The 25,930-nt window shown below is 43.3% G+C and overlaps 1 protein-coding gene and 1 long non-coding RNA gene across 3 annotated transcripts in view; one reads left to right on the plus strand and one right to left on the minus strand.

Annotated features, from left to right (window-relative positions):
• Positions 1-25,930, minus strand: part of EVA1C (eva-1 homolog C) — a 32,456-nt gene that overhangs the window by 1,451 nt on the left and 5,075 nt on the right. The window contains exons 2-6 of one of the 2 annotated variants that reach the window (XM_039697013.1): positions 17,951-18,147; positions 14,474-14,597; positions 11,344-11,496; positions 3,944-4,087; positions 620-691 (exon numbers count right to left, since the gene is read on the minus strand). In XM_039697013.1, the coding sequence (XP_039552947.1) occupies positions 620-691; positions 3,944-4,087; positions 11,344-11,496; positions 14,474-14,597; positions 17,951-18,147 (690 nt within the window). The remainder of the gene's footprint in view (positions 1-619; positions 692-3,943; positions 4,088-11,343; positions 11,497-14,473; positions 14,598-17,950; positions 18,148-25,930) is intronic. The other variant, XM_039697014.1, reaches the window with a different exon arrangement.
• On the plus strand, positions 2-11,331 carry LOC120496507. Its single transcript, XR_005626324.1, has 3 exons — positions 2-133; positions 1,576-1,685; positions 4,311-11,331. It is a non-coding gene; the product is annotated as an uncharacterized LOC120496507 (long non-coding RNA).

Here is a 25,930-nt window from a genome sequence, read left to right on the forward strand (position 1 = left end):
GGTAAAGCACATTCAATGAAGCTACTAAATTGATATTCACCCAGTAACTTTCCAGCTAACAAGTCCACCCAAAACACAGGCAGGCTCTTGCTGTGCTGAAGGAGCTGCAGAACACTAGACCAAACAGTGGTTGGTAAGTTAAAGTATAATTAACAAATTATTGAAAATATCAAACATCTAGAAAATGGCAAATTGATTTAAAAGAGTCTACTGCCAAGTGAAAGTCCTTCTGCCTATTCCCATTGGGGTTTCTGAAATAATTTTACTTTATGAAGCTTCACAGTTCTCCAATGGCTTTCCCAGCCCAAACATTTCAGGCACTTCTGTTACTGAGGACATGCATCAGGCTCATCCTTAACTTTGTGGCCTTCGAGAAGAGCTGGTGTTAGCATAACTTGTAAAAGATTCTTCACCCTGAAAGAGCTACAATTTCACTTTTATTCTTCCCAGCATGCGGCTCTGGGCAGGCTGGGCAGGTCACTCTTCCTACAGCTTTGCCAGGACTGCAGGACTGTGTTCACATCCCACTCCCGGCCTGTCCTCTGCTCTGGGAAGAGCAGCTCTTTCAGCAGGGTTTCCACTGCTTCATCCCAAACCCTGTGTCTGTGGTGGTACATACCATCGTTCTGTTTGATGGAAGACTTGTTATCAGGGACCAGGGGGTTGACTGCCGTGAGGATAAATTTAGGAACTGCAAAGAAAAAAGATAAATTGTGTTCTGTTAGTTTTAAGAACCCTCTCCCCAGTTAATTACGCATCTCACTGCTAGCCCTGGCTTTGTTAACTGGGTTTCTGACAGTTGTATTAGAGGTTAAACTTGATCCTGGAGGTCTTTTCCAATGTTATGATTGTGTGGTTCATGTGAAGTCAGGGCAGCTCTTGGTCTGTGACGGGATTCACACACCAGCCTGCTCCAGGAACATCAGTACATCTCCATACAGCCTGGCAACCTGCCCCATTTTCAGCCCCTCAAGGGTGTGCCAACCAGTGGATGGAGGCAAAATTGGCCTCTAAATTTGGCATAAAGTGGCTACAGCCAGATGCTAAGTTGCGTCTAAATATTGGGTTTGGATGAGGAGAATTCACTGTCATTCTAAGATAAATGTTGAAGTCTTGTGTGATGTCATTTGGGAAACTTCTGAGACGGACAGTTGCTGAGGAAGGTGAGGAGGATGGGAATAAATGAGCTCCATCTTTCAATTTCATTATTTTATTCCCTTGATAAGTGTTCACAGTCTTCTTCAAATAATTAAAAGAACTACAACCAGGTGCATTGTACAGGCATTGAGAGTTCACATATTCTGTAATGGATGAAAGGGCCCTTCAGCCCATCAGATCTTGGCACCTGTTCCTGTACTGTGTGAAGGCAGATTGATTGATTTTCAGACTGATGGGCGGGGGGGGGTGGTAAAAAGAGAAGAAATTTCAAGTATGGCACTCACCTCTATCCCACATAGAAACATTTGCCAAGAAATAGTTTTGAGGGAGTTAAATGGAACAGCAGAGACTGAGGTTTGCAGCTTAGCATAGTTTTTGCTTGGAAAACAACTAAAAATAGCACTTCTTTTTGAGCAGGACTTTTCTTTCTGTGTGGGCTCAAAGTCAGAGCTGTTTCCTTTCCTGATGAAGGAATCCTTCTGGGAATCTTAGCTCCTGTTTGCAGTGGAAAGCCAACAGATACAGGGGTAAATAATCTCATTTCTATTTCGTCTTGTACCTCGTGGTAGTTTGTAGCTGTTTTCCAGCAGCTTTCCTCGGTGTGTGGGGCAGACAGGGAGCAGGATAGTTTCCAGCCTGCAGTCTGCATGTGCAGGCCAGGCTGTTCTGAACAACATGCCTGTATGGTGAACAACACCCTGGGAGGATGCACCTTCTCCAGTGCAGAGCTCCTGTTGCGTGGCCTGGGGCTCCCTCACCTGTGCTGATGTTCTTCCTCCCAGAGGGGGAGCTCCCCAGGGCTTTGCTTCCTCTTTTCCCCTATGCCATTCAAATATTTATTGCAGGGGAATGTTTAATTCAAAATGGCATGGACAGAAAGGGCTCCTGGCTGCTTGCATTGCTTGTTTTCAGTATTGTCCCTTGCAGATGCAAGGACTTTGACTGGTATAGGCTACATCAGGTCTCTGAACAGAACAGCTGGTACCAGAATAGGAATTTTTATTAAGATAATCACATCTGTATTACAACTTGTGCCAGCACTAGTTTAGCAAGTAGGAGTCAGTCACATCCTGCAGGCTGCCAAAGGCAGCCCACAAAGGGACTCTGGCAGCCAGGGAGTGTGATACACCGCGGGGCTGGGGGAGCCATGTTTCCTGAGAGAGAATTCCCTGATCCTGAAGTGCAGGCTCAGCAGGAGCCAGGAGGTCCCACCTCATGCAGACAGGAGATGGTGCTGAGCAGATCACTGGGGCACTGAGACTTCCAGAAACCAGCACCTCCCAGCTCCTGTCATTTTTTACTGTCAGGATTGCACTGCAAGTGTAAGAATGCAGCCAGACACACCACCCCTAAACAGCTGCTGACCACTGGGTGGGGAATATGGGATTTTTTCACACTCCTGACCATGATAGAAATACTTTCAAGTGTGTTACAGCCCTGAGAACAAAAGTGCTCTGCTGAGTTCCTGTCAACACAGGGGGAGATCTATTTGCATTATCTTGGGAAGTATCAGATTAGCAGGCATCCTCTAGTAAGGAGAATGAATGGAAACTGTCATTCTGGAATATGCCAAATTCTTCCCATGTTCCTTAGATGATCTGTAAAATAATCGGATCTGCAGATCATTGGCTAATGCTTCAGACTGCACAGCCCAGTAAGATTTGGCAGAAGTAAAACTCTTCCAAATGTGCCAGCAACACAAAAGAACACTATTTGTTACCCACGTGTTTTTGCAAAACCATATCCCTAAATAACAGAATGCATAAATCCAGTGCAAACAAACTCACAAGCAAACTCACTCTGCTTTTCTGGTACACAGACGTGCAAAGAGGAACAACTTGTTGTAATTATGCTCATGCTAACTAGAGAGAATTACATTAGCTCATTCATAAAGGAAGCTGCACAATACTATAATGTATTGGTCCAATGGCAGATTCCCAGATCTCTCCAATAATAGGAAGCTGAATTACTGCACTACTTTTCACAGCTGACAAACCAATTCCTGGGGAGACAGAAAATCTCTTGGGTCTCATTTTCCTCTGAACTTCAGGTAGAGGTGATCTGGCCATCAATCTTCCACTTGTTCTTAAAAGCATGTCTCAGGTAACCTGTGCCCTTTGACCACTACTCACTAGGGATGCAGCCAAAGGACTCTGCAGTATGTACCTGTGGAGCTGCTCCTATTGAAGTATTTTAGGGAATTCTGCTTGCCTCTTAGGAAATTATATTAATCTATAGCAAGCAATATGGAAAACTGTTCCCTCTTGTTTGAGGAATGAGCTGAAGTACTTTTCAGTCCTGCAAGGGATGTAGAACCTCAAACCTTCAGTTTTCATAAACCTTCACTTTGCTTTCCATGAGAAAGGAAACCCCTCTGTGAGGGAGAAGCTGTAGATGTACTCACATGAATCAGATTTCAGGACTGGGCTTGTACACAGTGCTTCAATTATGCTGGACTGTTTTACCTGCACTGATGCCAGGCAATGCCAGTTTATTTTTCCTAGCTCTGTTGCAGGTGAGCTCTGTGGAACAAACTCTTATCTTGATAGTATTTCTTAAAAATATTGAACTACATAGTTATTTTTAATAGCAAAAAACCCCTTAAGGCCAGAGTCTTTGTTAGGTGCCGCTGTGCCCAGGGGGGTTATTAATGTATTTTGTATGGCTGTGTCACACACTTCCTGTGTTAAAGGGAAATGGGTATTTAGGAAAGCTCAGTGGACATGCGTGTGTGTCTCTGTAAGCAGAAATGAGGCCTTGAAAATGATTGTGCATTTGGTCTTACCACATGCATAGCTGACATTTAGGTATTTTGTCACTCCAGGTAGGCACGGACTTCCAAAATCCTGGCTAGAGACAATGATTTTGCATCTCTGTTTCCCATAACACCTCTTTGATAACACTTCCAGCGCTGTGTAAGACAAACAGTCTGAAAGAAAAAATACATACAATAAATATACAACACCCTGGTGTTATCTGAAATGAGAGCTGCTGGATGCATGACTAGAGATGCAAATCTGCACCAGATCTCAGGTGTAACTTCGCCTTAGCAGGACTTCAGGGTTAAATATTAAGATCTGTCAATGCAAGGAAGTCAGCTGCAACAAAAATGTGAACTTGCAGTGAGGTAACTCTCCCATGTTGCCTTACAGGTGCATACAAAGGGTGCAGAAAGAGTCTCACCAAGCTCCAAACAGGTGCCCAATGTAAGGTCTCAATATTCATTCAGGAGGTGTTGGAAAAAATAAGGACATCCAAATAGCTCTCCATCTATGCCATCTCAAATCAAGAGAGATTAAATGCTGTTTCCAAGTCTATTTCTCAGCCCTGGGTTACTGAGATGAGCCGACTGGATATCTATGTTCAGTTCAAGCCAGGTGAGATCAGTTTTTATGTGTTGCAACAGCTCAGGTTACAGGGAAGTTCAGGGTATTAAAAAGTAGCTTTTGGTTTACTATGAAGAGGTCAAAATGGGCTCAATATTTAACCAGGAAAACATGTGGTTTCCAATAATGGGTTTTGCACTGGAGCTGAAATTATTTGAGTGGAAAGTGTGTGAGTCACACTGCTTTAAAAAACAGAAGGTCTCTAAATGTGATTAAGTTATCTGTATCCACATTTGCTAAACTCCAAGCCACAAAGCAAAAAAACACCCTGTAGTTTTGGTTTCTAAACAGAAAGGATGCAGAAAAGAGCAAGTTTGGAGAAAGTAATACTTCTCTGAGTCCTTCTGCATCACCTCACACACTGCAGCTTTCTGTGTATGGGATATGTTTCACTCCAAGCTTCTGAGGCAAGGGGGCTCTAAAGGTCTGAAATATCATTCTCTGGGAATTAAAACAGCCCCTCTTCCTACAATAAAGGATGGCCTCCAGATAGCTGCCAACTGCAGAAGCTCATTTGTGCCTCTGTAGAGGAAGGAGAAACACTGTTTGCAAACATACTCCAAAGGTTCCCCAAATTTGTTTGAACAGAAGAGAAGGTTTGAGACAGAGTTCCTGACATTTAATGTTTGAAAATAGGGCAGATCTGTGATTTTTAGAGTGAACTCCCTGACACCAGTACTAAAGAAGTCATATACCTGGGCAGTGTCATCAAGAGATATGGGGCTGATCTGTCTGGAAATGGGCTCGTGGGTTGCTTTGGACATTGATTTTAGGACAGAGCTCTTTGACTTTTCAGAGACCTAAAATCCCAATACCTGTGTGTCTCAAGAAAGTGCTGGGAAGGCAGGGAAAGGCTGACCTAAAGCATTGAGGAGTTCTATTAAGTAACTCAGCAGTTTTAGTGTCCCTCCCTGGTAATGCCAGATGAGTAAGGATATATTTGCATGGATATTTTGGGCTTACTTTGGCAAGTACAAAACCAACTGGAGAGTATCAGGAAGAGTTGTCAAATGATTAATAAATTAATAGATTGGGAGCACAAAAGCAAACTGGCAAACTGAATGATGTTTTTTATAGAATTTCCTGCCCTGGGAGCTACTATTGGTGCCTTAAAAAGCCAGGAGGATGCTGTGCTGATGGTTTTCTACATATTCAGTGATATGGCAAGTGTATGTTTCATTTTGCCTTTGTTCATGTTTCTGTGGGACTTAATAGCTTCTAATCATCTCTATCCATGTTAGATTTGGCTCCTTTACCTGAGGAGCCACTCATTATATGCCTGCAGGTTCTTAGCAGACCAGTTTCTGGAGAACCTTCCAGGGCTTGCCTGGTGTCACAGGTGAGTCACTGCAAACCGTGGCCTGTTTCTTCTGCAGGACAGGACAGACATTACTTTGAAAGTGTTGTAACATTAAAAAAAACCACTTATTCAAAACTTCTTGCATTCTGAAAAGGTTTTGGGTTTTAGTGATTTAATAAAAAATCCTGTCTGGTTTACATGTGGCCTTGCTATCTTCCCAGTAGTTCTCCCAGCAGCCCTGATGGGATTAACTTGAATAACTTACCCTCCTCCTGGTCAAATACCTTATTCCAGTGACTGAGGACAGGTCAGCACTGTGTTTTGAGTAAAGAGTCCCACGGATTGGCCCCAAAGAAACCATGAGCTGGGAGATGAACATTAATACACAGTGTGGCTTCTTTCTGACTAGGTGTTTTTTGATCTACAGATATCCCTGGGGCTTGTTAGACTGGCACCATGTATTTTCAATAACCTGCCTCTGGAAAGGCACATTCCCAGAGTGTTAAAAGGCTGATGGCATCCAGCGGTGATGGACAAGGCAGCAATATGTGGCTGGGAAAACACTCCATTCTCCATGCTTTTCTCCCAAAGTTCCTTCTTACACACCAAGACTGTTGGTGGATCTTTTGTACCAGACGCTGCTATGGATGGCACGGGGACACGGGTGTCAAGACGAGGTTCTTAATGCAGTAATAAACTATCCAGTCTGACTGCAGCTATTTAATGGTTGGAGCAGAAAGCCTTGTTTCTGGAGGAAAGGCTCTTTCAGCTCCCTAATTAGCTTTGTTTTGAAAAGTTTTGGCATGCAAATGACATGCCATAAATCACACAGGCTTTAATGAGAAGTAATTTGTCTTCTGGTTTCTTAAAGCTGCTCTCAGTTCAGACAGGAGGAGCTTTCCCTCCCTTTCTTTCCACCCTGCCACACGAAACCTGCAGGTGATGGAGTATCTTGTGCAAGGCTGTGGCGACAGCGTCCTGTCTCACCCTCTCCCAATGCTTCCAGCTGCTTTCATCCCCAACTGCTACTCACGCCGCTTTATGTGTTCTGGGCTGTGCCCACACACAGAAGAATAAGGAGCTCGCTTTTAAAATCAACTGAAAGCAAAGATTTCACACCTCCAAATCAGGATGGCTTGTGCTTTGTGGAGCCAGATTATCAGCTGTGGGGACATGAACTGACAAGGGAAAACTGTGGAGTTTGGAGCAAGCTAAGGCTGCAGACTCCTAAAGAAAGTTGCTGAAATAATATGGTAATTTATGCAAGAGCATGGCACACAGGGTCCTGCCTATGCATCAGAAAAGGGCCACTCGGACTGCTGATTCCAGCAGAAACACACAATGTGATCAGCAGCACTTTTGTACAAAAAAAAAAACAACCCAAACTTGGTGTCTCTCTCCTCCTTGCAGATGCATGTGCAGAGTGGGGGGTCCACCCCACCAAACACCAAGAGCAAGAGACAAGTGTGGGTCTCCATTTCCTGACAGCAGGAACCAGACTCCCTGTTCCTGCATGTGCAAAGACAGGAGTTCCTTGGCTCCTTTTAGACTTGAAGGCCAAGTGTACTTTTCCAAACCTTTCACAAATGTGAGCAATTAAAAAAATAGACCCAAGAAACCCCTCAACTGCTGGTAAAGAAAACATTGCTAGTTGAAGGGATATTTGTCTCAGCGTGCTCCAAGCAGCTTCCACCAGCAAAATCTGATCTTCCCTGTTCATCTCAGAGGAAAGTTATTTGGACTCTAGAAATGGTGGCTGGTCTCTTCCCCCCTTCAAACAATCTTCATCCTGCTGCTGCACTGAAAACCTCTTCTTTTAAGGGAGTTCTGTCTTGATAACATTCACTGGGGCAAAGGGATGCAATGGCTCCTACTGGCACCTCTTGGGACCCAAAGCATATATTTAGCTTCTCAGTTAGCTCAGGCTGACACAGACAAGGACCTTTTCATATCTGATGTCTGCACATAGACATAGCTGACTTGAGGGGTTGTGTGGTGGAAGCAAAATTGAACTATTTTATCCTTACTTTTGCATCCACAAAATTAATTTGATTCCTGTCTCCCACGCCCGAAGTGCCAAGGCAGTGTGTAAAAATCTCCAGATCTGCCTAAAGCTGCTTGTACCTTCACTGCTGTTAATTCTGCTCTCAAGAGACTTTCCTAGGGGTCAGGCTCACACCAGGCAAAGAGTACATCTTTCAGTAAGGGACAGAAACCAAAAGCTTATCAATCAGTCAGTGAATAAGAGCCCCTTTGAATTGGCTACAATATCCAAACAAACAAAAATAATCACAGTATTATAGAATCCTGTTACATTAAAAAAATCATGAGACCTAGTTGGACTGGAAGGAACCTACAGGATTCTGAAAATCCCTCTTGCTTGACTTTCTCACCCCTTCTTATCTGAATTCCCCTGGGAAGAAAGAGGAGACTAGGACAAATCCCAACCCCAGGGTATGTCTTGGCACAGTGCAAACTGTGATGAGAGTTTGTGAATTCTCCACCTCCCCTCTCAACCCTCCAAAAGTGGGACTGGGTAAAACAGTGAGCTGTACTGGAAAGAACCCACCTTCCAGCAATGAGAACCATGACAGGGGTGTAATTCAGGGCTCTGCTGGCCACTGGTGCTTGAGGGAACATACATCTGACCAGCCAATCTACATCCAGAGGAATTTCTGGGAAGGATATTGCAGTGTTCTAGCTTGCAAGTTGAACCTAGAGACGACCTGCTACCAAGCCTTTTTTCAAGTATTTTCATGTATTAACAAGAGTAATTTATTATTTGAGAGGTGTTTGTTGACCTGAATTTTCCTGGTGCTCTCTATGGTAACCTGTTCTGGCACAGTTCTTTAACTTTTTCTGACCAATAAATTTTCTGTTTCCTCATGCACATGTTAGTACAAATACAAGAGATAATGGGTCAGAAAAGGCAGTAATTCTCACAGGAACAGACAGCTATGGTTTCCTCCTTTGGTGCTGGGCACAATGGATTCCTCTAGGCAGAACCATCTGCTACAGAACCACACCCAGAATTTTCTTGTGAAGTTGTTGACAGTCTTAGTAAAACAGGAAAGTTGCTTGCTGGAAAGTCTGTACAGGCTTAACGGTGCCAGGCATTTGGACAGCTGCAGAAGCTGGCTTTTACCATCAAAGTGGCTCAGAAAACCAGTTGCTTGAGTAGATACTCATGCTCAATGTGGAGGGTGAGGCTCATGATCCTACAAGTGCTCAAGGCCACACAGATACCTCCCACAGCAGAGAAGGATTTATGTAGTTTATTTCCTATATGGAGAAGAGCCTTTATGCCAAAGAAATGTTATGTTTTCCTGGGATCCCTTTGAAGTAAACTCTGAAAATCTGTCAGCTGATTTGACAGGTAGTTCACAGAAAGGTGATGTTGAGAACCCATCTGTCCCAGCCCAAAGCTGCTGTCTGTCACTGCTATCCCACATACCAGCAGGGAGCCAAGATCTCGAGGAGCATCCAATTCAATACCCAGTACACCTGCCAGGACCCAATCATGTATTGAGATGTGCAGAACTTCTGAGCTCACCAGAGACTTTCTGGGCCTGTCATTAGGACCTATGGGTAACTTCTCTTCTGCATAGTGCTAAAAAAATTGCCTCATGGTTTCTCTGGAAAAGAACTGGAGTGGCTTGAGCGCTGCCCTTAGGCTGAGTTGCACCAGTGTGAGCAGAAACAAAAATGCATGTGTGTTGTAGCCAATTTAGCTTTTGGTGCAAACATAAATGGGTACATGGGTTCTGATTCAGGAGGGAAGAGCTGTCTCAAGTCATTACATTCAAATTACCACTGTTTTCTCTGAAAGATACGCAATCATTGCAGAAATCTAATCATGCACCCACTTACATCTGTAGGTGCTTAAATAACCACATAAATAAGATTCAGGCTCAAGACAGATAGATCTGGAGCCAGTTTGGTCTGGCGCCTAAGTACCAAATCTTCTATGATAACTGAATGTGAACTCCCACGCCCCCCAGGGGCTCTTGGAAATTCCAGCGCCTGCAGAAAGTCACTGACACCATGCAGGAAGAGGCCAAGCACTTCCATTAAGTAGTAGGAAATCTATACAAGGATCTACCTTCTGCAGATCTACCTTGTGTTTGTCTCAGGTTTTATGCTCTCTCCTATTACTACTGTCTTAGGCTGCTTTAAATAACACAAAACCAGTGCTAGCCAGGGTCTTGCTTCTCAGGTGCTTCTTTCTACACAAGGGTCACAGCAGAGCTTGTTGCTGTTGCAGATTCTTTCTCTTTATCCTGGGAAACTTTATCCATTAGGAAAGGTTGGCAGAATTCTGATCTGTGAACTGTGAGTGCTGACATTAGAGGCAAGGGAGTGATTTTGAGAGGTCAGTGAAGTGCAAGACATGAGTGTGCTGGCAGCTTCTCTTGATCAGCCGAGACATCTCTGCCCTGCCTTGTGTCACCTGTTTATGCCACTGTCAGATGGGGTATGGGGCCTGTCGGAGACGTGATAAAATGTTTTCTCCACAGAACAGACAGGCACAGCTAAGTCTGTGTGAAGGCCCAAGAGAGTCGCTGTGAAACACAGACCTGGCAATCTTAGATTGTTCGCTAAGAACAGATTGCAATTTTCAGCCAATAAATTTTTAATAGTATCGATGTAACTAAATAGAAACACTGGCTTGCAGACAAAGGGCTCTTAAGATTAATTACTGATCTCTTCTTGATGTTCAGAGATGCTTCTCATAGGTGACGTGTAAAGCATGTTTCTTAGGAGCAATGGTAAGCCTTTGCACAGGGCTGGCATCAGTCATGCAAGCCCTTCCCTGTGTGGTACCAAGGGGTTTGAACAGCACACTCAGCTCATGCTGGCCTTCTCATGGCATGAAAAGTTACCTTCATGCCCTTGGTGTCACCGCTGAACCTATTATTCAGTTTAGCACTAGGTACATAGGACATTCCTGACTTGGTGCCAGAGAGAAGTCCCAGGCATATTTAACTTCCTAATGTGCCACCACAGCTTGGGGCCTGGTCGTACAACAGCATCTAAAGCAATGGCCCTGCCCCATGGACCCTCTCTGTACAGTCTGCAGCTAAGGCAGGGAATATCTGGCAGAAACAGGTATCAGAGAAGAAGAAGAAGCAGTAAGACACAGTGTCGTGACTCTTGGGTCACCTGGTCATTGTCAGAAGCTGGAGGAAGAAGAGAGACAAACAGCTGATATTTATTGTATGTCACCTAAATTCAAGGCAAGGGAACTAGTTTTTGATGCTAATCATACTAAGAGCTCATTAACTATATGGAAGTTCATTACTTTGCTGCATTTCTTACTCTATGTTTGTCCCTCATATTGGGCAATTTGTTTGAGTTTCAGAAATAATCTCTCTCACTTTGTCATCATGGATGCTTTCAAAACACCATTGCTCTTGCACCTGACGTTTCTCCCCACCTGTGTTCTGTCTTCCCTGTGCTCCTGCCTGGAGAAGGTCCCTCAGTGGTGCCCAAACATACCAAAGGGGGGTGTGTGCTCCGCCTTTGTTGAGCAGACGCTCTCCTCGTGTGCCCATCTGCCATAGGTGGCCGAGTAGATGATAAGGAACTTGGATTCCTGACAGTGGAGCTTCAGTTCCTGGTTTTCACATGCTGATTTGGTTTTGTATTCAGCTAAAGTAGAAGCAAACAGCAATATGAGAGCGTGAGGCAATTTAAATTGCTGGACTGTTAATAGCAAATAGTAGCAGGACAGAAACCAGCTTTCCTGCAAATGCTGTTGCAAGTGACACGTGGCACCTGTACAGCTAGACACAAAGTCAAGAGCAGAGTGCTTCTTCCAAATGAATTGTGCCCAAGTGACTATCTAGAGCCTGTGGCTCCATCTTGAACAGAATAGAAATCCCTAATTTTGCCAATCTCTTTTCCTAGTGAAACAGGCCTCCCTGCTTTCCTGGCTTTTGTTCCACTCCTGCTCAGCAAGAGAAGCTTCATCCTTCCTTTTTGTCTCTCCTGGGGACACTTGCATTCTACACGTGCCTCAAGCTGCCTCTGCACCTTCACCAGTCACAGGCAGGGCTGGCACAGCTCAGTGACAGTGCTGGGCGAGGCACAGACAATGAGAGGACAAAAGGCCAGGACAGGGTCCCCATCCCCAGCCAGTCAGTGATCTCAGCTCTCAGCTGTCTTTGCACTGTTCCTCCAAAATCACTGGGTGTCCGTGGGTGGCACTATCCAGCAAGGGCTCATTTGAAAGTCTGGCTGGCAAAGTGATGTGAATTAGAATCCTGAAAAAAATCCCCTCCTCCCTTGCTCAGCTGGCACAGGCACCCTGGCAGCACCCTCAGCAGAGGTGGGGAAGGCACTGAGCTCCTCTTCATGGTTTATCCCTTCTAGGGTGTCCCTTTAAATCTGCCACTGGCCAACAAAGCTCTTCCTGGCCAAAGCAGCCACTCTGTTGGTGGCACTCTACCTTCTTAAGTCTTTCTGGTTAAGCTGTGGTGCCAAACCTTTTTACAGCAGATTAGGTCAGGGAGAAGAGTTTATTCTCTTCCAATTTTTTTGTCTTCAAAAATGTGAAAACAGGAAAAGGAGATTCCTGAGCTGAGCAGAAGAAAAGGGAAACCTTATTGTTAGCAAGTGGTGTCCCTGTGAGTGGAGGGTGGATGCTGGTTCTTCGGGAACTGGAGAGAAAAACCTCCTATCTACTCATGAATTAAAGCAGTATTGTTTCTTCCAGAAGAGAACAGATAAAACAATGGGTTAATGTTCTTGCTAACAGTCCAGTTTTTACCACTCAAGCTCATCAACAGCCATGAGCTTAAGTATAAAAATGAGTGATTTTGAAAACATTTTTTGAAAATATTTTTTGAAACATTTTGAGAAATACTTGACCTATTGTAGGTTGTGACTTCTGCAGAAGTACCTGCCATGCTGTACCTGCCTGCACACATAAACAGGCCAAAAACCTGGGGTTTGTGCCCAAGGACTGACAGCCTGCAGCTGGACTCTGAGTTTGACTAGCTAAGCTGGAGAGGCTGTGGAAGTATGTGTAACCCCAAGTGGTATCAGGCAAGGAGAAGAGCCCAACATAAACCTCTGCAAGGATATGGCAACAATAATTCTAAATAGGGATTTAGGCAACTGCTTAAGTGCTCACTTGAAGGCAAGGACACTGCAAAATATACCTGAAGTTATCCTGAAGGGATTTCCTGAGTAAGGATGTTTTCCACTGCCAAGACTAACAATATTGGTATCTTACCTACAAATATAAATTTCCTGTCACTAAAAATCCTGTCATTTGCCCTGGAATTGGACTGTCCCTCAATTCTGAAGGCAGTAGCTGCTGTTGAATACACTTTTCACCAGCTTTTTAAAAATTCAGATCACAGAAAATACTATATACTCTAAGAAGCTCATCTCCCATGGGAAAAAATATTAAGCATCTTCTGAAAGTAATAAACAGGATCCGAATTCACTTTTGTTTAGCAAAAAGAGATTTCTAACGACACAGACACTGCTATGATATTCAAATCCATCTACTATTAATAATGGACTATTAATCTACTATTGATAATTGCAATATACAAAAGTAATTAAACTATTGATATAATAAAACAGATAATGAAAATTTTAAATTTCAGGCATTTTTCCCCCTAATGATTGGCCCACTGTTTCTCCCCAGGAGTTCTTGAGTCCGTGCTTTGCCAAAGGTAACATCTGCCTACTCCACTCCATTTCTCTCCTCTGACTTCCACTTTCCATTGTGAGCTGGCCCTTCAGTTTGCTTGCCACCTACTCCTGTTCTACCACTGATATCTATCTTAGTGCTCTGATCAAAGAAAACCCCTTTAGTGCTTTCTCTAAGGTTGATATTTCTGTGTTGGCTGGTGAACCTCCCCATAAATCATCATTCAGGTGTTTTCTTTGGGACCCATTTCAGCCACACTGGGAATTCACTGCCAAAAGAGCTGAGCCCCCAGGCTACTGGAGCTTGTTCTCACATACCATAGCAACAATGAGAACGATTAAAAACCACCAATAAAGGAAATCTCAGGAGGATTATCTTAATCATTCTTCCCCTTTCTCATGTTTACAAAGTGGATTCTCTTTAAGGCAGGATTTGTCCCTTCAGATATCAGCATCAAATACCTGCACATAGCACAGGTGATTCTACAATAAAAGCCAAGTCACCACATGTGTCTTCTGGCCATAATTCCATAAACAGAAGGAATTTTTGAATCTTTGAAAGCATTGGGCCCAGCTCCTTAAGTATTTTTTTGCATATTCTTTCCTAGGGATACCTTCTTCATTTGAATCCTTAGCCCAAGCATCTGGTTTTGCTGTTCAGCTCTTTCTAATACGACATTATCTAATAAGAAATTATAATTTCCATAACATTTTTCCTTTCTAGTCGGATGTCTGACATCTGCCCCTGCCAAACTACACTGGTCATTAAACTGGCAGCAAGCACCCTGAAGCTGCAAACACAATGGAGAGCTAAGGTAAAGTGGAAAAGAACAATTTGTTATCAATCCAAGAGCCCCAAAACCTCACGTGGATTTATGCAAAGCCTTGTGCAGTGGCATTTTAACCAAAACAAGCAAGAAAACACACAGAAAAACACATTTGCCTGATAAAGATTACTTACTAGGTTTGCATTTAAAGGAGACAAGGAGGAATTTAGTGGTCCCTGGACACAGATCAGGCCCAAAAACCCGACTATTGACAAGGAGTTGGCAGGATCTCAGGTTTTGGCATTCATCCAGTACTTTCTAGAACAATGGGCAAAAAGGATAGTCTTGACAACAAGGTATGAAGCTATACAGCAATGAAAACACTTAGTTGTACTTTGTTCTACACAGGAGAGAAATCACAAATTTTGGCTATAAACATGCAAGAAACATCTGTATCATTGGATCTAGGCCATAGCTCTACTGGACTTGGAGTCATGGCCAGCTTTATGGGAACACATTCATCACAAGCGCACTCACAGCAAATTAGGATGTTACCAACTTGTTGTTTGTCACTTTTCCCTCTGTCCCTGGGGAGGCTGGCCAAGTTGCCCTGAGTGCCACCACAGCCTGGATGGTGCAGAGCAGAGAGCACATGGAAACACATGAAGCCCAAAGCTGTCTCACTGAGATACTTGAGGCACTTGTACACTCCTGAGCACATTTATGGGAGTGCAATGTCCAGGGAAGGCATGGCAACAAAAAAGGTGTCTTCTTAACTACTTCTTGATCTGCTTACATGTACCTGAACATGCTCTGTAAATAATCTTCTCTTGAAAGAGTTCTGACTAATGATAACTACAACTCAAGCTTTAAGCCACGTGTAGGACCTCTTGCTTAAGGGTCACTTCCTTCTCGCTTGCAGTTACACACATTATCAGGTATTTACTTGATTTGCCAGAGCAAATTTCAGAATTGGTTTGATTGGATAGCACACTTGTGCAAGTCTATCCTCTGCCTCCTTGTCTTGTTTTGTAGGGTGGTTTTTATGCTGTTCTAAAGACATATCTACTCCAAATTTATTGGTCCAGTGATATATCCTGGTTCTTCCAGTGCAGCTTCCCTGGGAGTGGCAGCAGAGGAAGACCACAAACAGGTCAGCAGTGTTATACACAAAGTGTTATGTGGACTCTCTCCCAGTCTGGCAAAAGGACTGAATGCTTGTACTGCTCACACTGGTGCTCACACTCCAGCTGTGCTCTTGGAACTGTCCCTGCAGAAAATATGAAGACATTGCCAGGGCCAGCCTGTCCAGTTTTTAACACAGTCAAGAGCCAAACACCTAAAAACACCAGTTTAAATGCAGCAGTGGATTTAGGAAATTCTTATTCACCTCCAAAACTCAGTTAAGAGAGGTCTTTTCTGACACTGTTTTTGGATAGTTTGTGTGGTTGTACACAGGATTAATGATGTTTAAAATTACAGCAGGCTGTGACAAAGGAGGGTGTTATCTCCAGGTCACCCCACTCTTAACAGGAGTAACTGTAATAAACCATTCTGACAGTTGTAGGTAGTCGCTCAAAACCTATGGGAACTTTTGCTTTTTTTTTCTCATCAGAAGAGGTCTCAGTCATACCAAGAGACCAAATAACGAATTTACCACTGTGGTGGCACAAGCTGCATTCCTTTTTCCAGGCTGAGAGAGTTGGCAGTATCTGGATGTCTGTTGTCATCACTGGAAATCTTCCCTCCCAAGCAGCAATGACACACATTGGCAGCACATTGCAGTGATCCTACAGCTCTCATTGGCAGAGGAAGAGGACATGCATCCAACACCTTTTCAGCATTAAATGCATTCTAAAGAGTTTAAAAGTGAAGCTAAGCACTGACTTAATTTTATCAGTCAATTTTCCTTTCACAGAGTTGCAAGTCAAAAAAATAACTCCTCCTTAATTGGGATAGTTCTGGAAGGGACCAGTGAAATAGAGTTATATTTAGTAAATAAAGATAGCTGTCCCCTGCTGAGTCACCTTCTGTTTGCACCTGAGCTGAATCATCTCCTGTGCATCTGGTATTTTCTCCTGCCTAATGTGAACAGCAGTCGCATTTTCTGTCATGATGCTGTGCAGAAGCACACAGCCCCAAAAGCAAACAATGATACCCAAAATAGCACTGGGCAGTTACTGTCTCAAGCCAGATCCAGCTTTGCAGTGATCCCTCAGACAAGAGGTCTCTGTAATATGTGCCTGTGATGCTTCCTCCCAGCTACAGAGCATCATCTCAGCTGCCTGTGCAGGCTGCAGATCCACTTCCAAAGGGAAGGGAAGGAGGGATGAGGTCACTGGTGCGCTTTTCTAAGAAATCAGTTTACAAGATGTGTTCCTTCTCCTTAACAGAACTGGAACTCCCTGAGATGCAGAGCATTTGTATCTGACAAAAATTCATGGCCTTGCCAAAATGCTTTCATGCCTTTGATCAGCCACAGTGCCCAAATGATGATGGTAGTTTATATAACAGTTACCCCATGCTGTGTCTGTTATATTCGAGGGGGGAACGTGCCCATGGAGACCTCACAAAGGCACTCACAAGCCCAAAATAATAATTGGTGCCACTTTACTGCAGCCAGTAATATAATATTAAGGATCCATCTGGCCTGCTGTTTTTGGTGGAGAGATGTACTTTCACATGGCCCATAGGTCATGTCTGGTATGTCCTCAAAAATTTCAGTACATCATGGGTGAGCCACACTTACAAAATTGCCCTAATACTGTTTCTGGAGAGAGGATATTACTGCCAAACCACTTCATAATACCCTTCAATTCAGTAGTGGTGGGAACAGACATTCCTTGATGTCAAGAAGGAACGTGTGGCCTACAGACAGAAATAGAAATGTTGCAAACTCCATCAAAACTTCTGTAAAGCATTTACAAGTTTAACAAACAGAACATGTTCAGATTCCACTGACTACTCATTTTTGGAAGGATTTACTGAATTTGGAACAACACTGGCTATTTTTCACTGAGATGAAACAAGTCTTTGACAGCAGTGTAAGTCAGACCTTGTTACAAAAGTCTCTACAGCAGAAATTAAAAACTGATTAAGTATTTTAAGCTATACTGAAGTAGGCCCAACAAACAAACCTTAGGATGTTGCTGATACAAATCAGGTAGTCACAGAAATGGAGGTATCTGCAGAAATTCTTGGGATTTGCTGTTTAGCTGTTGCTGTGCCTTTTCAGTGAGGGAAGACAGGCATACAACAAGCCAAATGCCAACCAGCATGTCACCTTATTCGCTGGATTTGTAACCCTGCTCTGATACAAGCACTGGCTTGTATCCTCCCCTGGGGTCAAGGAGGGCCTCTGTGATAGATTAAGATTGGTCAACTCAGCCATGACCATCCCTTGAATGGCAAGGAGTGGACTATTTTAGTGAACTTTAAGAATGGGGTTTCCAAAGCAAGGTTTATCATAATGGAAGGCAATCTTCAAAGCTCTCACAATCTTACAGTGATACCCTGCTGTGCAGACAAACCCTTCCAGCTGTGACACTTTTGGTGGCAAACTGCCATAGGTGCAGTGTTGTCTTGGTCAAGGTTGAGAACACTTGCACAGAAATGGTAGGGAAACCATAAAAAACATTCTGTACTTTAAGAACCTTTACAACATGTGGTACCTGCAAAGAGGTGGGTGCCACGCAGTTCCTGGGTTCTGTCATCGTGGTTTCAGGCTCCCAAGCACTGCACATGTGGGGGTCCTGCCCATAGAACGCTGACTGAACACTGATGGTGGAGTGCCGAGGGCAGTGCAGGCTCAGGTGCTGCCCGTCGCAGGCATAGGCAGTGTGATTCTGCAGGAGCTTCGTTAGGTAACCTAGAAAATACTCAGCTCTGTTACAACTAGCACAGGAAATGACAAGCTCGTTAGATAATAAGAATACCACAATCAGTCTCCGGAAAGGGCATTGTAGTCAAGGTTATACGTCTGGCCTCTAGCCACCCAGTTCTCTGAATGGGTCACCCCTTATGTGCTCGTAGCGCTCTGGGCTGGAGAACACAAGGTCTCGTGGCAGGGAGTGAGAGCCCTCCCAGCACTCCAGCAGCAGCAGGATGTGTTGTACAGACAATCCATGGGCTCAGGCCCTTGCCAGTTGTGGCTGCTCACGATCCCAGGGCGTGCCTGCAGCAGTCAGAAGGGTATTACTGGGTTTTCTGGGCCAGGTTCCTGCATTCCAGCTGCCTAAGGTATTCCTTATACGTCTTGTTGAAAGGATGTGCTGCACTTTAGGGTTGGTGGGCAGTTGTGTTCCACACACTCGTTAAGTATAATGGAAGAAAAAAAAACCCCTCACATTTTCTTGTGGGAACATTTTCTTGTTGTGGGCGAATCAGGGGCTTTTTTATATCATTAAAACAAAAATCAGTTTTCTCAAAGAAAATACTGAAAAAAAGTTCACTCTAATTTGCCCTTAAAGTAAAATGTGCCATTTAATTTTCACACTTCTGCTCTTCATAAACTTTCCTCAAAGACAAGTTATTTTAAAAAAAAAGTTGTAAATAAAAATTTTAGTACTTCAAGCAAAAGATAGGAAAATGATGTAATCATAGAATGGCTTGGGTTGGAAAGTTCCTTAAAGATCTCCTAATTCCAACCCCCCTGCTACCTTCCACTAGAACAGATTGCTCAGAGCTCCATCCAGTCTGGCCTTGAACACTTCCAGGGATGGGTCAAACATGTCAGTTCTCTGGCATCTTTTCCAGCTCCAGCTGTGCATCTGGGTAATGAAAATCAGCTTCCCTGTCAGTTACTAAGTCTGGAGGAAGGAGAAGCCTGTTGCATTTTTATCTTTACTGTTCCCTGTCCAGAGCCCAGGGGAGGACAGGAGCAGGCAGATGCACCTTCCAGCGCAGCAGAGCTGTAGTTGAGTTCCCCACCTCACTGACCTCGGTCTGAGCACTGGCACTGGAACTGGGACAGCACAATTTCATGCCCTGCATTTGCACTCTGGATCTCAAAGAGACCAGTCCGGCAGCAATCCCCACCGCTTCTCATGGGTTAAAAAGAATAATCAAGCCCACAACCAAACCCATCCCCTACATTTTCTGTGTAATTGAGATCACAAATAACTGAAGTTCCTTGCCAGAGCCCCTCCTCTGTCAGCCTGCTCCTGAGAGATGCCAAATGCTGCCAGGAAAATGGGCCGAATGCCCAACTGCACCCAAGTGACTTCACTATGGCCAGTGCTGCAGAGGGGCCTCCTGTGGCATTTGCTGAACGCCTTTGGCATCACCGTTGGGGCATAAAGGGCCATGGGGTCAGGGTATTCAGCCCTATGTGAGCTGCGGGCACTCACCCTCACAGATATGACGGAATATTTTTAATCATTTCAATTCTTCAGGTTTTAAGTTACTTGGGGCCAAGAGTGCTGTATACAAAACAGTCCAGTATTCCCTAAAGAATATCAGCTATGCTGTGATTTGGATGAGTTCCCTGGCATCTTAACTGCTACTTTGATCCTGTAAATTCCTAATCCAGCATCTAAGCACCTTTCTCCAACAATTGCAACTATTCAATCCTTTAAGAAAATGTTTTTATAAAAAACTTGCTCTGATTCTGTAGGAGCAATATGGTTAACTTGTTAAAATGACATTAGATGGACTGGTGAAAATAAGATATCTTGCTCTCCAGCCTCCCAAGCAGCCTAAACATGACTCTGCTGTTACTAAAATGCTTGTGTATTTGCACACAATAAGGGATAAAAATAGTAATGGAAATTGCTGAAACCTAATGTTCTCTGATAACAGGAGTGGTCATAGTATCTAAATTGCTCATCTCACAAGGCAGACACATAAACCTGCATTTTTCATTACTGCAGACACAGACATGCATGGAACAGTCAGTCCTTTGCAGCTCACAGCCCATGCTGAGGGAGGACTCCCACTCCAAAAGTCACGATTTCTTCTTATCCTTCCCTGAAAAACTCCAGGTTCTTTCCTGTCCTCAGCTGGCCCTCTCCTCATTGGGGGGCACTACCTCCCTGCACTCATCAGTTTCCTCAGCAGCTCCTGCTTGTCCTCCTTGTAGTGTGGCTTGTAGTTGCTCTGGTAGAAGCTTCACCTTCTTGAGACCATGCACATCCCTATATTGTTACTGACTTCTGCTCAGGAACTGATTTTCCAGGAGGGAGCAAATTCAGCCAAACAACAATGTAAAACTGGGGGAAAATCAGGTGTGATCTCTATTAGTAAAAACAGCCGTAGTGATCAGGAGTGAGGGCATTGTGAGGGTTGAACTCTTCCTGGGGCAGCTTCCTGTCCTCTCCATTTGTGTTTACTTTATCAGTATCAGTTAGCTGTGAATTTGGGGAAAACCTTCTTTTACTATCTAAATATGGGAGCTGGAGGCTGTTCCTGGACTACAGCAGACCTCCAAGTCCTGGTCCCCTGCATGTCAGAGAAGTCTTCACTAGCTCCTAGATGGTCAAGGAGATTCCCTTTCCCTGAAGAGCAGGGCAGAGGGAGGGCTGGAGCACAAGCAGCATGGATAGAGTGAGGTCATGGCTCTGTTCGTTTGGGCTGGGCAGTCAGAAGATTTGTGAGTTTTGGGGTTTCTTACCCTGAGCAAAGAGAATCGTAACCAGACCCTATAAAAACCTTAGATTATTTAATGTTTTAAACCTAATACTGGGGGTTTTTTTCTTTGTTTTCTGGGTTAGGTAATGGAGGGGGAGATGGTGTTCAGCTGCACCAGTTACTTTTGCAATTGTCATTCTGCAATGAGGAGGACTATAAAGTTCCTCTTTATTCAGAAACAATAAACGTCACTCTTTAAAATATGAAACTATACAAAAAAAGTTAACTACCATGAGAATTGTCTAAATTAGAAAACCTTGGCAATACTGCAATGTCCCAATAACATCTCTACACCTCTGTGTGAAAGCCCCACTAGGCACTTTCCCATTTATCCAGGACACACATTCATAAGCAATGTATGGAGTGGTCTGCATCTGGAATCATGTATGAGATGTTAGAGACTGGCTCAGAAGTTAAGCCTAAAGCACACAGGCACAAAAAGATCCCATTATTTGGAGGCCAGAAGGTATCATCCCATCCAACTGTCTGTTATAACCCAGACTACTCATTCATTATAATCTTTTACTGAGATTCAAAACACCAGTACAGAATCCAAGCATAATCCTTTCTTCCAGAATTAGCCAAATTAGTCACAGCATCCACTGTGTTGACAAAGAACTTCAACTAAAAAAACATAGCACCAGAGAACCCACAAAACACTGAGGCTGAGCAGCTGAACAAAGCCTTACTGATCACTTTTTACTGAAAAGAACTGATAAATTATTTTAAAAATGACTGACAAAAAAAACCAAACTGGCATAGGAGAATAAATATATACTTCTTTGTATGAAAAAGAATTCTTAGGGGGTTATAGCTTCTCATACTTAACCACTTGCTCCTGGCACAATCACTTTGAATAGTAATGATAAGGGTAGCAGTGGACCTGAAGGTATGGAAATCCAAATTTGATTTTTTTTTTCCCGCTTAAAAACACTGAAAATCTGGGAACTTAGAAAGTCCTGTGTATGTTTGAGCTCCCCGGATGCAAGGATCAAGGAGAAGAGCATTTCAGGCTGTCAGCCCAATGCCCAGCACACACTAAAAGCAACCTCAGCATTGGCTCAGGTAATGTCTTTTGGGTAAGAGAGCAGCTTTGCAATGCAGTATTTTTAGAGGCTGAGTAGTCCACAAGCTGTGAAGGTTCTCAGAACTGGGCCTTCATACACAGTTTTAGTAACATCAGTTCCTGTGTATCATTCAATTTAGTTTAATTAGCACAGAAATGTGCTAGCTTATTTTAAAGACATACCCATCTATTTTAGATCAAAATAGATAGAAATAGCACACGTATTGTTGTGGGAGTCCCAGAAGGCTAATCCATCCGGTAAATCTCCATCAGCTCCCACAGTTCTGTGAAGAATTGTGCCAACACTCATTAAAAATACACAAGCAAGCTTGGTGAATTTGAAGGAAGCTATTTCACACACTGATAGCAGAATAGTTAATAAACTCTAGTACAAACACCATTAGAAGCACAACTCTGATATTGATTGGTGTTTGGGACCCAGCTGCAGTACTTCTCCAGCAGTATTTTCTCTGTTGGTTTGTGAAGGAAGCACTGAGGAGAAATTAACTCCTGAGTTTCAGCCCCAATCCCATCTGCCAGACGCCCTGCTGCTCTCGAGGCAGCTGTGCCACAGATCATGCTGTGCCAGGGTTCTCTGTCCACAGGGACAAGGATCTCTTGGCATTCCCTGTCACCTGTCTGCAAACTGTCTGCAATGTTTCTAAAATTCATGACACTATGTTTCTTGCTTCATCATTTTATTCTTTTTTATCTAAGAGCCTTGTCAACATTCTGTTTGACTCACTCTAGCCACACTTCACATCACCATCTTTAATCAGTAAGACACGTAGATCAGTAATCACTTAGACAGAAACATTGTTTATTCTTCTTGCTGTTCAGAAATTAGCACAATTAGCTTTACTCACCACCACATGCACATAAAAATCTGTAATTCCTTAATATATGCCTTCTTGCATGTCACCAAACTGATTTAATTTCCCTCCATGCCTTATTTTTTTCAGTGTGTCTTTTTCCACTGTTCCTCTCAACCCTTGCTTTCTTTACTAGTGACTACCATCCTACCAACTTCAAACTTGCACTTGTACTGCAGAGATAGCATGAAAAGTTGGTTTTCTGTGCAAGGAAAATGTTTTTCATATAATCACTCTATTTTTTGTATTATCTAAATTTTTTTAAGTAAGGACAGATGTTTACTTGGAAAAACTAGGCATAATCTAGTTTCACTAATAAGATAGGGACCACAAAACCCCATTCAATTTCCATATGCATACTTTGGTTTCAGAGCACTCAAAGTTGTTACTTTTCTTAGAATCAGTCCTTGAGACTTTTCAGATGCCCATTTCTAAAGGAGATGAAGCTTATGAGATCCTGACCTCTGTCCATCTGCCATTCCTTAACTCAACACCTTTTAAGTTTAATGTCCAGTTTTAACCCTGAGGGGTACAGGGCTCAAAGAAATAAAGTTCCTACAAAGTTTCATGGAAATTGAAGCCTGAGCTGCCACTTTCAATTCAGTCTCAATGACTAATGCTGCAAGTGAGCTGGCAGCTGGAGAGACAGGATGGTTATCCTGGAGAGCCTTCAGCCTGATGCCAATGGAGCAATTTGTTTCCACTGGCCTTACTGACAGACGAAGGATTAAGTCTGCAAGAAGAAAACGCTTAAGTTAGTGGTGAGGATGCTTTTGGGGTAGTATGGCAATCAAAGCAGTGGTCAAGATAGCAGTCACATTTTCCATGAACTGTTCTATCCACATGTATGCTTTCCTAAGAAGGTTATCTTCATTTTTTTCCCCCTCATGGATCATAACATGAATCATAACCATCTGACTGAATCTAATTCCCTCTGTGTATTAAATCTGAGGGTCAAATTGAGCAAGAGCTTGATTCTACTTAAGCCAGAGAAAAGGCCAGGTAGCCATTGGATAATTCAGCACAAAACCTCATTCGCACTCCAGTTTAAACAGGGTTTATTCAGAGAGCAGCAGCACACACAAGAATCCAAGCTGTGAGCTCTTGCTAGAAAAACAAAGGCAAGCCATGATGAATAAAGAACAGACCTGTAACTTTTTGGTCCCAGTTTCTCCAGGAACCACACAACCTCTCTCTCTCCATGCCACTCAGCTCAGACTTGCAGTTGAGTTACATTTTTGCAGAGTGGAAAAGCCCATGAATCCTGCACTTACACACCACATGCCTGTTCTGTTTCTCACATCCTCCACAGGTGTTCTCTGTCCTTCATATCTACACTTTCCCATTCCCTTGTGTTGTCTCCTAGGAATCATGCCTATGAGTTTATTGTATCCCAATGACTTTCTGAGGAAATTGGAGAGATCCCTATGCACTTTTGTTTTCTCACTTGCTTTCTGTTTTTATTTCCTTCTTGTGTCAGGAAGAGGTAAACTGTTCTTGATCCCCAAAATCTTGGGTCTGTAGTAAACTTCACCTTGTAGTCAGTTATATTTCTCTCAGCTATTCCATGAAGCCAGAAGGGCAAACACTTGTCCTGGGACCTAATGTAGAACTACTCAGTAGAAAAGGAAGATTTTCTCCATCCCATCTAAAGAAGCTGACAAGAGGCATGGGTTAGGGGAGACTTAAAAGCGCTTTTCTGACCTTGCCAAAAATCCTCCTTTTAACTGGAGACACAGTAGCCTCTTCTAGTGTCATTAACAAGAAGTAACAAGAGAAAGACTCTGTGGGCAGCAACTGTTTCTGGAGACAGAATGAGAGACTCTTTATGCCCAAAGACAAAAAACTTTGAATATTCCCAAAGACTGCAAGTAGGAGAACCTCAGAGGCTTCAGGAAAACATTTGTCTGCAAACTCAGATTTATGATCATGAACCTTCATGGTCCCCAAGAGAGCCAGGGGGCTGTTCATTGCCACCTCAGAAAACAAAACACAGGTTTTGTTTTGCAAACAGAACTTTGACTCAAGCTCTGCATTTCTTTGTATCCCCACTTATATGTGACATTCAGAAAAAAATCAGAAAATCTAGAAAGATCAGAAAAAATCAGAAATCTGGCAGCTCACAGATTTGCAGTGCTATGATGGTTTATAGTACAGTAAGTCCAAGCTAGAAAAGCAAAAATATACTCTGCACTTCACTCTCAGTGCTTGATGACTTTCTTTACACCAACATTTCTTCGTCCTCTACTCAGTTCTAGCCCAAAGAAATGAAAAATTAAAAATCTGCAAAACTATTCTGAAAGAGTAATTGCCTTCCCATCCAAGATTTCTTCCAATGAAGAAAAATGAACAGATATTTGCGGGTTTGGGACCCTCATCCAAAGCCCATCCAAAGTGAAATCCCTGGGAATCCTCCAGTGACCATATGCTTTTAATGAGGTTTTATATAGTGAGTGATGTTTTAAAATTAATTCTAAAATTAAGAGCCAAACCTCACTGGTATTTAATTTGTTGCCAGAAGCCACACAATAGAGCTTTGAAGCAAAACTCTTAAAATGCCTAGAAATTCAGATTAAATGACTCACCAATGCTGAACAAATAAGGCGTAACCACGCCTCCTTCTGCTCTTCAGCTCCCTTAAAACACTATTTTCTCTGTGTTGGGTAATATATCAAAATATTTCTATTTTAATTGTAGATTATGGCTGGCAGATGACAGAATTCTGCTAAGTGTTGACTGCTCAGACAGTGCCTTATCTGTCTGGGGACACTTCCAACAAAAGCTGAGTATTTATCTGGAACAAGTCTGTAGTCCTTTTCTCTAATAAAGGTGAGACTGGAAGCTCTGCCTTACTGGGAAGGATAGCAGCAGCAGATGGAACAGGAAGGCACAGGGGAGCTAATCCCTGCTATTTATTTTGAATAAAAATAGCATATGGTGTGTCAGGTGCCAGCAATCTGCCCAGGGAGAACAGAGAGAGTTCTGCCCCAAACTTCCTGCCCCAAAATTGTGAGAATCTCATAGACTCAAACGTGTTGGTCTCTGAGCAGTGGAGCTCAGGAGCTCAAGTTTTGTGTCTCGTGTCT

Source organism: Passer montanus, unplaced genomic scaffold (assembly GCF_014805655.1).
Source record: "Passer montanus isolate IOZ18808 unplaced genomic scaffold, ASM1480565v1 scaffold116, whole genome shotgun sequence".
Classification (NCBI taxonomy): Eukaryota; Metazoa; Chordata; class Aves; order Passeriformes; family Passeridae; genus Passer; species Passer montanus.